This window comes from Mytilus trossulus, chromosome 3 (assembly GCF_036588685.1).
Source record: "Mytilus trossulus isolate FHL-02 chromosome 3, PNRI_Mtr1.1.1.hap1, whole genome shotgun sequence".
NCBI lineage: Eukaryota > Metazoa > Mollusca > Bivalvia > Mytilida > Mytilidae > Mytilus > Mytilus trossulus.
Window position 1 is genome coordinate 58981853 of NC_086375.1, and position 12277 is coordinate 58994129.

General features: G+C 33.1%; 1 protein-coding gene across 2 annotated transcripts in view; it reads right to left on the minus strand.

Moving 5' to 3' along the window:
* Positions 1–5375: 5375 nt before the first annotated feature.
* Positions 5376–12277, minus strand: part of LOC134711979 (calmodulin-beta-like) — a 36242-nt gene continuing 29340 nt past the window's right edge. For both annotated transcript variants that reach the window (XM_063573043.1, XM_063573044.1), the window contains exons 4-5: positions 7802–8047; positions 5376–5865 (exon numbers count right to left, since the gene is read on the minus strand). In XM_063573043.1, the coding sequence (XP_063429113.1) occupies positions 5825–5865; positions 7802–8047 (287 nt within the window). In that variant the 3' untranslated portion in view covers positions 5376–5824. The remainder of the gene's footprint in view (positions 5866–7801; positions 8048–12277) is intronic.

The following is a 12277-nucleotide window of genomic DNA, read 5'->3' on the forward strand; positions in this document are numbered from 1 at the left end:
CTAGTCTATTTACAAAACTTTTTACCCCAATTTATTAAAAATATATGTTTTTTTTCTGATGTTTAATGTATACATGTAAATATTTTAAATTGCGCTTTAGTTCCATAACTTTCTACCCAGTCGTATAAACGAATCGTCGGCAAGTGGGTACATTTTTTTAAATCAATATTTCTGGTATGCTCCAATCTGTCCTTCACCATTGACCATGAGTATATATTACATTTTTCCAAATTCACCCTTGGAAAAAATATTTAAATAGATTTTAATTTCATCTAATCTTATTTTTTGGGTATTATTTATATTTTTATGAATAATATTCTTTACACCAGAAATGTTATTCATAAACAAGCGTATGAGTTTAGTAATGACAAGCAAGACAGAGTTGTATATTATACATCTGATAGTTCAAAATGGAAAGTTATAAGTTATCAGCCGTGTACACTGATCAATACATGCAGAAGTGAAACGATGCATGAACTTGCAAGCCCGACAGGAAATCGCTTGAATACCTGGATGTGTCACCTCACACCCCTCACAATACCTTTGAAAGTAATACCTTTAGCCATGCTGGTGATCAGATGAGGGAAGATTAAAAGTTATTTGAAAAAAGTTTATTACTTTAAAGAATTATGAACAAATTAGATTTTCGAAAACAATTTTCACGGAACACTTATTTATGATTTTAACTTTGACTTTTTACCTAATTCCAATATCAACAGTTTAAAAACAACAGACCGTGGTAATTTAAAAAAAAATAAGAATATTTTCCGTATAAAGTTAGTAAGTCGGATAAAACAACCGTACGATTGACAAGATATCGACACGCAATTACGACTACATCGGTTACTGTAGTTTTGTTCCTTTTGGGTTTATAGACATATCGATTTTATCAACCGGGAAAGAAGACAAAATGGCTGAATGCAGAGAAATGATTCTCTAAATTTAAAATCGATGGTGATCGCTTATCTAGCGGAATAAAACTTAAATATCTATGAATTTGAGTATTTTTATACCGAATGAACATAATATCAATTTTTGATTTTTTGCGAAGTTTCCCTTTAACAAGAATATCGTAAAGTTTGGCAAGTATTACATGTAGCAGGACTTGAATTTTCGTCCAATATTTTTATAATTCTATTTTCTAAATATTTACCTTAACAGGGACTGTTGGCAGTCAAAACTTTCCTGGTCATAACAGCAAAATTTGCAGTAAAATTTTAGTCCTCTCGTTGCCTATTGTTTTGTTAAATCTGACACAGCCGCTGTGCACCCATTTTTCACACCAAAGTAGAGGACGGATTCTGTCCATTCACAATCCTTACTACAGATTCAGCATGCGTACTGTTTTCGATATCGAGATTTGCAACTACGTGCTCTCACCATTTTTTTTGTAATTTGGAAAACAAAAAAGGAAACAAGCCTTTTTTTATTTTTGTTAAAGTTACAATTATCGTGATTAAATCACGTGCAACAAATGTATATTTGACATTTAACCTCCGAGAGGAAATGGTGATGCTGACATGTATATTTTTTATATTACCATACCTAATGCCAACGGGCAGTATGCTGACATTTTACTATAAACAAACGAAATATTTTTTATTAAATGTAAGGATAAATATTTATAGTACGATACTATTTGCTTTTCATTTTACTGCGTATTATTAAAAACATGATATATGCTAATTAAAACGTTAAAACCCGCAGCATTTATATTTACACCTGTCCTAATTTAGGAACCTGATGTTCAGTGCATGGCTGTCGTTTGTTGATGTGGTTTGCGTTTCTTTTTTCTCGTTTTTTATATTGATTAATCCGTTGGTTTTTACGTTTGAATATTTTTTTCGATAGTCATTTTTGAGGGCCCCTTTACAACTTGCTGTGTGGTGTGTGTCATGTTGAAGACCGTATTTTGACCTATAATAGTTTCCTTGTACAAAGTATGACTTTGATTGGGAGTTTTCACACCTTCTTATATCTCTATAAACAAATATTTAATCCCTATAAATGCACAATCTAAATTTTGAATTATGCATTCAATTTTATTATTACGATATTACTACTTTGTCAAGAGAAACTATTCTTGGACTACGATATTCAATGCCAAGATTAATTTTTCTACTTTGCAATTTAACTAAATCGTTGGTATTTGCTTAGGGACCCTTTTGGACAATTTTCACATAATTAGCTTTTTGCTAGAACAGCAACTAAGACACGGTCATTATTGTTAAAAACCAAAATTTACCTACAAATTTAAGATAAATACATGCTTTATCCGATAAAAACAGTAGGTATCACAAAAACGTTGCATTCTCTTCATACTAAGTCGACATTGGAGCCCACCCTAGATTTAGATATAGAAATAAATACAAATAGGAAACAAACTATAGCATGAATTTACGTTGATGAAAAGTCCATTTGACCACGTTTCTCACTGTTTCACATTTTTCCCGAACAAAATGACTATTTTTGATATTTTTCAAAGCCTTATTAAAATAAAGTGTCATTTCTCTATAGGTTACAAGTGCGCAATTATTCGTAATGCATTTTCCATAGGGTACCACTAGTGTTCCGTATTTTTTTTCTCGAAGACTACACAAACTAGGGAAAACGGCTGGCAGTTTCTGTTACTAGAAATGCCAAGTGTTGCATTACAACCAAAAAAAAATATAGGGTCATTCGGCTCAGATTGACTTAAAATGCAGTTGAAAAAGATCGTCTACTTTTTTCGCTGAATGAAAAAGGCATATTTTCAATGGCATCGACGTGCAGAAATTGAAGATATTTTCTATACTTGGTAAAATGTGACTATGATTTGCGGCAATTTTTAAACCTAATTGGATAAGCTTTCGACTAAATGTAATTCCAATCCTGTATCAACCAATCAGAAGCTGTATAGCATTATATTCTGAATACCATGCCGGTAAAATGTAAACAAATAATTTCGCTCTTGTAACCTATACTAATGAAATATATCCTGTTGAACTCACTTTAAATAAAAAATAACAATGAACAATGCACTCTCCTGGATCCTGATATATCATTATTGAGAAGCTTAATACCAAAATTTATAATAAAAGAGTTGATTTTTCGTTTCCTTTTATTTACTTTCCATTTTCAGATTATATCTCATCTTGTTCGATTCTGTCTTGTATGAGCAAGGTATTAAAATTTAACGCAAGACATATTTGTATTTCTGAAAATTTATAACATCAGGGGTTCCGATACCACAGATAAGTCAAAACATTTACTTAATTCAAGGACATCATTTGTAAATATTAATCAACAGTCAGACATCTTATACGTTCAGGTATTTCACATCCAATATTTTATGGTTATATTCTTCACAAAGCACCAACATGTCGCCATTCACATCAAAAGCTAACCAAACCTTTATACAGACTTATTAAGAAGGGATAAAGTTACGTATTATGTTATCGGGTCATTAAGGATGACATTATGTTTTGGCTTTAATTTTGATTAACGTTTAACGTCTTTGAATCTGGAATAAACACATTGATTCTAAAAACCAGTTGTTGGTATGATACGGATTGTGTTCTTCTCACATATTTTATAATGGTATAATACTATACCCCTAGTGGCTAAGAGCGTGCTTAATATGCATATGATGAATACTTCAAATTTTTAAATCCGTTTAAATTAGGTCTGGAGCTTGCATTAATGCTCAAAGTAAAACGAACAATAAGACGACAATAACCAGTTTTGTAAATTCTCCGAGGAAGTTAATATTGTACTTCATGTAAACATAACCATGGCAATAACTAATTTGATTGTGAAGGACTATCTATCATTTTATCGTACAAGGCGAAGGATTTATAAATTCAAATGAACCCAAATGTACATGTTTGTGAGTGTACGTTTAAGCTTTAGCCAGTATTGAAGACTTTAAGTGGTTCCGTTTTATTGGTTCATCAATTTTTTGTTTTGATATATCTGATTTCAAGTAGAACGGTTCAGAAATAAAAAATCTAAGACTACTGTGTTGACTGATTTATACGGCTGTATACTTCTGTTGACTTTACTAAACTAAAAAAAATATGTATTTTGATCCAAATCTGTCGTCCTTCTATTCATCTTATATTCTAGTAAAATTATCTAATGAGATGATGAATATGTATTTTAAACAGAAAATAAACAAAGAAATTGTGCAGTTTATTTATTTTATGTTCAACAATAAATTATGACGATCAATGTACCTGGTAAACTTCTTACAAACAGTGACATCGAAAAAGAGTTAACTTTGTCAATTTTCTTAAACTGTGAAATTAGGACAACAACATTTTTAAAACCAATGTTCAAATTCGTAAATTGACCCTTATGTGTGCGTAATCTTATTCTTAGTAAAGACGGATCGAGTATCACATCACACCTCATGCACTAGGCTTTTTACAAGAAATTAATTTGAATAACATTCAAAAGAGGGACGAAAGATACCAGAGGGACAGTCAAACTCATAAGTCAAAAACTAGGTATAAAATACGTAGATGCAGTGTGCTTCCCAAATGACATAAATTGATGCAACTATAGCAGGTGTCATAAAATGATCCGACATGCAAAACACGTGAAGCAATTCAGACGAAAATAAAAATAAACGTAAAATAAACTTGACAGGAATCCGGGTTTAGTTGGAAAACATATGGCTTTTGAAACAATTGGTGTATTATCTCATATGATCATATATCAAAATCAGTGTTCCATAATAGCAGAAATGTTGGATTTGATTTGTAAGATGGAAATTAAACAAATGACAAAAGAAGACATAACAATAACCGAATCAAAATGCTCACATACATGCTTTAAAAAAAAAGATTGACACTGTTTATGGCGAATTGTCGTGCCGAAATATTCAGTCATTTTTATCATTATTTCGGAATCGTATACAGCATAGTTAAGTTATCTTCTTGAATATCTAAGTGGAAATTGTCGCTGGAATTAAACAGTTATTAATCACCCAAACTGGCAATCCAAGAAATATATAGCATTGTCAGTTGAATGGTCTAGATCGCTGGACATAGTGCAATCTGAGTTACCAGGATGTCCGAGACGACCACCTTCTGCTCTTATTCATAAAATTCGCAAACCAGGTGGTGAAGCAACACGTTTGTGGGGTCGATGATTGATCTACAAACTGCCATTATCAAGGTGACCACACTACCACCAGATCAGCTGGACGGGTATATATAAACAGTAAAAAGTAGTTTTAGTCAAAAGCATTTATCTGTTTTTTTCTGGATTGGAAAAGAGAGAAAAGAAGGTGCTATGTATTATTTCTGGAGTGCAAATTAATAGCAAGCTGTTAGGTGTTAACGCTTTTGTTTATTAAAAATTGTACAAAAAGTCACGACTTTGAACCAAACAAGTAATATTTTATTCGTTCTAAAACTGTACGCATCTGCTCAACTTGCATAAATTTTCATGTATACACATTAACAAACATCATGGCGGTAAATGGCAAGATAAAGTTAATAAAGATAAAAAGCCATTTCGTGGTACAATGTAGCAATATGAAGAAAAGAATATTGCCTTATTCAAATCGTTGCTTCATTGGAATGCAACACTCAGAAACACATTTCTTTATATCGGTAGCTCGTTGTCATAAAAGTTTATTGATGATTTTCGAATTTACGATTTCATTAAACTGAAACAATTCAAAAGATATACTCCTGTTTGGCACTTCTTTTGTCAGTTGTGTGTCTGAACAAGGACTTAGGTCATGAATATCATGAATAAGAATGTTGAAGTATTTGGCTGGTGTGTACTTTCCTTTTTATTCCATATTTCTATCACATTGCTGGTAAAAATATCACATCAAAGGGTATTTTGTGCACATCAACTTCACAAATTCTACAACAAAATGATATATAATTATGTTGATTAATAAAGAAAGAGAAACCACACTGTCTACATTGCTAGTACATAATATCGCATCGAAGATTTCATTATTGCCTTCACTAATTCTATTTGTATCGCTGCCAGAAAAAGAAATGTCGTGAACGTTTGCTGTAAAGATTTACTGTCATTAATTAAATGAAAACACATTTCGTTAATGAACTACTGTTTGGTATTATAATTAACCTCTTCGAACGTGCCAGACAGAAACATTTTCTAATAGTTAGTACTAAGAAACTGTCAACAACTAAGACAAAACAAAAGCTGATAAACTTATCAACTTGATGGTTAGAATAACATTGAAAGGAAGAAAGGAACACTTGTGTAAAGAAATAATTGACACAAAACAGCCAACCGTTTGATTTGGTACGTAGGTCTTGCAGTACGTGTGGCTTTGTAAAGAACAAATAATTTAAAGCGAACCATCACTGCAGTAATTTTAATTGAATATGCAGTTTGTGTTCCGTCCTTTAGGAACACCATTATTTACACCATTGCATTCAAAGCATTATAAAGTCCTGTTTCATAATCATTATTTTTGTGTTTTGAAGGACTTTGGCATCACTTGCAATTGTAAGATAAAATCGCTGAAGATACTATTAAATTTTTATTTTGAGATATTTTGGAACTCCCTCAGATTGATTATGTTAATTCAATAACATTAAAGTGCATTCGTAGTGTAATCATTTTTAAACGATTTAAAACTATTAAACTAAAATATAACTTCATTTTCGAAGAAAGCTACAATTTTTAAATAGAAAATTATCGTTTTTGGTTTGCTCTTCAACAGAACAATTACAAAATAATAACTAATAGTTTGAGCGTTCCTATAAGATGTTATGGTATAACATTAATTGTAATCACAACAAAACACCCAAGTAATCAGATTTCACCACAATAGATAATTCAATATTTAAGTTTTTCTAAAATCATTTTTGTTCTCTGGAAATTTTAATTATATTAAAAAAAAGTATGTTTACTGAAAAGAACGGTGCATGCTGAAATCAACAGTACCACTACTTCGGGTGAAGTAAACCTTGATCAATTTAATTTGTCTTACTTAGGCCTATGGAATAATGCTCTGAAATGTTTAACTTATTTGGATTTCCTTAGTTTTTATGCTGAGCCGAGAACTACCTACGTAAGTTTCTATTAAAGAAATTCGTACTGTGCGCATGGTAATAAAATCATTTGTGCTAATCTTTTTGTTAAATTTGAGTTATATGTTTTGACGTGTACTTCCATATTCTTAGATTGTTATTTTTCGATTTTCTTAAGTACTATTTCACAATTCTATAATTACTTGGGAATCTGACGGTTCTGTCATTGATTGACAGAGCAGCCAGAAAGCGTACTAACTGATATATACGAAAGTTCATGCATCAAACCCACAATCGAATCTATTTTAAGCGTTCCCAAGGGCAAACAAAAGTCTGACGATCATAGATGCATGATATTCCGAAAACTTGGCATTTAATAAATTGAAAAACATGAAACGGCTTTGAACATTGTTGAAGGCCGTACGGTGACCTATAACTGTCAATTTCTGTGTCGTTTGGTCCCTTGTGAAGAGTCTTAACAAAACGTTAATATAGATTGCATTTAAATGTGAAATGTAAGAAAATTCCTGAGTTCGTGTCTGTTTGAATATTTTATTTGGTTGCAACTTTGGAAAATGTCTCTTGAAAACCTCCAATATTTTTTTTCTCGATGCATTCAGTAATACCTCATAGTTTTTTTGGGAACTCACTTTTTGTTTAAACTGATTTTCGGTGAAATACATTTTTGAATATGAGTCCTGATCAATTGGAGCAGTTTGTTTATGTATCCCGATAGTTATAAAAATTGTAATGCAACTTTCGTATGAACTTCTTATTCCCAAAACATTTACCTTCGTAATTCATCCTTCCGTCATAATCAACATCAACTTCTTTGATCATTTCTTCAACTTCATCTAATGTTAATTTCTCACCAAGATTCATCATACACAATCTAAGTTCATCAGCGTCAATGTAACCATTGCCATCCCGGTCAAACATTTTAAACGCCTCTTTTAATGCTAGTTCGTGATCCTCTTCGTCGAGGTCTTTACTCATCACAACCTCTAAAAAGTCTTCAAACTCAACTGAACCCGTTCCTACAAAATATGTGATTTGGGTGAATAAAAAAATGCTTATTTATTCAACTGGCATGACAAATATGATGGCCGAATTAGTTGTTACCGTTTAGTTTTTAATGTTTGTTTATAGTGAGTATATCTGATTTTATGAAGATAGAAAATGGAAAATGGAAATAAGGAATGCGTCAATGAGACAACAACCCGACCACCAAAAAGCAGAAAGAAGCTGAAGGCAAGCAATGGGTCTTCAACACAGCGAAAATATCCGCAACCGGATGCAAGCTTTAGCTGACCCCTAAACAGAAATACAAGTATGTACTAGTTCAGACAAAGTGGACGTCACACTAAATAAATAAACAAAAATTAAAAAAAGCATACAAGACACACAAAGGTCAGATACTTGAATTGGGACGGGCGCAAAAAATGCGGCGGGGTAAAACATGTTTTAAGAGATACCAATCCTCTTCTATACCTCAAGCCAATGTTAATAAATAAACACCCAGCATTACGCACAGTAAAACTCAGTTCAAAAGAAGTTCGAAACCGATGTTACAATAGGTTATAAAAGAAACTTAGCAAAATGCCAATGAAACATAAATTAAAAAAGGACTAAAAGCCAAATCTAGACCCCAATTAAACTCACTGAAAGATATTTTCATCAGAAGTTAATGAACCATAGTCCCTCCAAATAGGAGTTTAGAATTATAACGTCATAAAATATACGAGAAGAACGTAATAGTTAGCAAAGGTACTAGGATTTTAATTTAATATGCCAGACGAGCGTTTCGTCTACATAAAACTCATGATATCAGTGACGCTCATATCAAAATATTTATAAAGCCAAACAAGTACAAAGTTGAAGAGCATTGAGGATCCAAAATTCCAAAAAGTTGTGCCAAATACGGCTACGGATATATATGCCTGGTAATCTATAACTCTGATCATGAGAACAACTAGTTTAAGAAGAGCTGTGTTTATTTCCGATGTAATTACCATATGAGTGAATCAATTTTAATACAAAAAAGCCGAGAAAAATAATAGTCTTAAATACCTGACAACAATATCGTAACTATATCCCTTCTGAATAATTTTGTTTACAAGTTTGCTTAGCTACTGAGGTGAATGACGACGTTTTTTTGCTTTGTGTGGATTAATACCATACAAGAGTGGATGCGATATACCTGAAGGTATAAGATGTTTGCATGTTGATTTATATTTACGAATGGTGTTCCTTGTATCGATGATAAAATTAAGTAAACGTTTGGGATATTGAAAACCTTGATGTAATCGTATTTCAGTAAAACCGAGATCTATTTTGTAAAAATTATTATTACAATATTACATACACGAGCATAAGATGGTGACAAGGGAAAGTCACCATCTAAAATGAATAGTTTTAACAACAGGGAATGACAAATCGCCTCTGTTATAATAGTTTTGGTATCACACTTCTCGTTAATGAGACTGAAAACGACACTGCATAAACATATTGTATCGTCGCTATCATCATTAATGTGTCAACTCATTTACGACATGTTTTCATAGTTTTCGGTCTTAAAATACCAGAATAATCGCTTGATTTGAAAATATATCGATTATCTCCTATTCCCGTTTGTTACATTTTGACTAAATGTATTTTCGCATAACGGGTGATGCACGCATAGCAGGAGATGCTACATACGTCGATCTATCTGTCGTCCAACAATCTATAACACTCTATTCAGTCTGAATAAAATTGCATTTCACGGCTTTGTGACGTAATACACTTTAAACTAGACATATCGACGACGTCATAATGTTTGAACCGACGTAAATAAGTATGATCCAACGATAATAAACTCATCATAGAAACCAGGATTAAAATTTGTCTAAAAAAGATTCATTAGTGACGCGCAAATAAAAATTAAAAGGTTAAATAAAGAACTTAGTTGAAGTGCATACAAACGCCTTCCGGTTTGCTGATGAAACCTAGAAAACGCTCGTTTCTAGCATGCAAAATATTCTATTACAAACCAATAAATCGATTATCTGGTTGTCTGCGTGTCGGTATTGTAGATTAACAGCTGCTCAACACAATACAAAGCCTTTTTAAACACGTTCGCTGCGCTCACTCAACAAAAAGATTCATATTGTGACTTGTAGCTGATATATTATGATATAAGTACGCAGACAATTTGATAATCTGTAATAATTTGATAATCCCAGTAACGAGCCAGATAACAACATAATTAAAAGACAACATAAAAACGTGTACAGTTACATAAAAACGTGTACAGTTACATCAAAACATGAAAAATGAGAGTGTAGGCATGGCAGCATTAAGAAAAGATAGCATACTTACTGATAACACCGAAGAAAAAGCCAATATACTGATTTCAGAAGGTATTTCAACAGAAACATCCAATGAAACAATACCCGACAAGGGAATTTATAACCATCCAAAAATGAACAAGATACAAATTTCAGAAAGAGGCATGCTGAAGCTCTTAGAAAAGAGTAACGCACATAAGGCCACAGGGCCAGATGGCATATGGGCCTTTGCTTAAAGAACTTAGTACTGGCATCAGACCCATTATAACATTAATCTTTGTAAAATCCCTGAACTCTGGAAAAATACCTACTGACGGGAAGCATTCCAATGTATGCCCAGTATTCAAAAAGGGAGATTAACATAATCCTATCAACTACAGGCCTATGTCCCTAACATGCATCCTATGTTAGATCATGGAGTACATATTAGCAAGTAACAGCATGACACGTCTAGAAAATAACAACATTCTACATGATCTACATCATTGGTTTCGCTCCTTAAGATATATAGCAATGATAACATTCAATCTGATGTAAATGTGATGGACTTTGCCAAAGCATTTTTAAAAACTTTATAAATTTTATAAACTTAAACACTAGTGTTGACAACAAAACATTGAATTGGATAGATGATTTTCTCTCACTCGCACAACGGTATTACTGGAAGGAACCAAACATGAACAACCATCAAAAATAAACATGACTCAGAAAAATTACAAGAAGACCAAACAGCAGCAGCAAAGTGGGAAGAGGATTGGCTCATGTCCTCCCATCCGGACAAGTGTTCAGTCCTCCAAGAAACAATGCAGAAAAGCCCTCTCTCATATGATTACTTTTTACATGGGCACACTTTGCAACAAGAAACATCTACTAAATATCTTGGCTTAAGAATACAAATTGATTTAAATTTTACAAACACATAAATAGCATCACAGCAAGTGCAACTACACAACTAAATTTATCAAAAGAAACCTTAAAGTCAGATCACATTCAGTTAAATAAAAGGCCTATATTTCACTTGTGAGACCAAAGGTAGAGTATGATAGCTGCATCTGGGACCCACATACAAAATCACAAATAGAAAGTGTGCAAAGACGAGCAGCCAGGTATACATGCAATCGATATCATACCACTATTTCTTTGACAAAGAGCTTAAACATTTCAACTTGCCAACGTTTTAACTTAGAAGAATTGTAACGTGTAACCAGGCGTTTATATCCAAAACGTCCGTTCCAGTCAATACTTGGATCCAAGTTGTCCACAAAAAAATACGGTAATGCTAAAAACTACAACTATCTAAATTATGCACATTGAACCAAAATATATACACGGGCTCTTTGCCGATACAAAGTAAGTATGAACTCTTATATATACAAGTTTATACAATATAACACAATAAACCAGCCTGTCCTTCGAATGGGACGATGTGTCACTTAGATTCAAGATTTCAAGATTCTTTATTTCTTAAACACCATAAAGATACAATGGTACAAAGAAGTTCATCAAAAGTCATATAACATAACACAAACACACATGACAAGATGAGATGAAAATATCAAATAATAGAGACAGTATAGCTGGTACAGCTTGTCCTCCGAATGGGACAGTCTGTCAATACAAGACAGAGAGGTCTGATACAACTTGTCCTCCGAGTGGGACAACCTGTCACTATCAGACAGTGCGGGCTGGAACAACTTGTCCTTCGAGTGGGACAACCTGTCACTACCAGACAGTACGGGCTGGTACAGCCTGTCTTCCGAGTGGGACAGTCTGCTATGTCGATCCTGTCAACGTGTACGTCCACTCTGTACCCATTACGAAGTGTCCTCTGAATATCAAGGCTCTTCTAGCACTTAATATATCCGACGTACACTCAGTTGGAGGATGACAGCTCATCGACAGCCAGCCGTTTCTCACTCTCTTCTATACCCGGGGTCG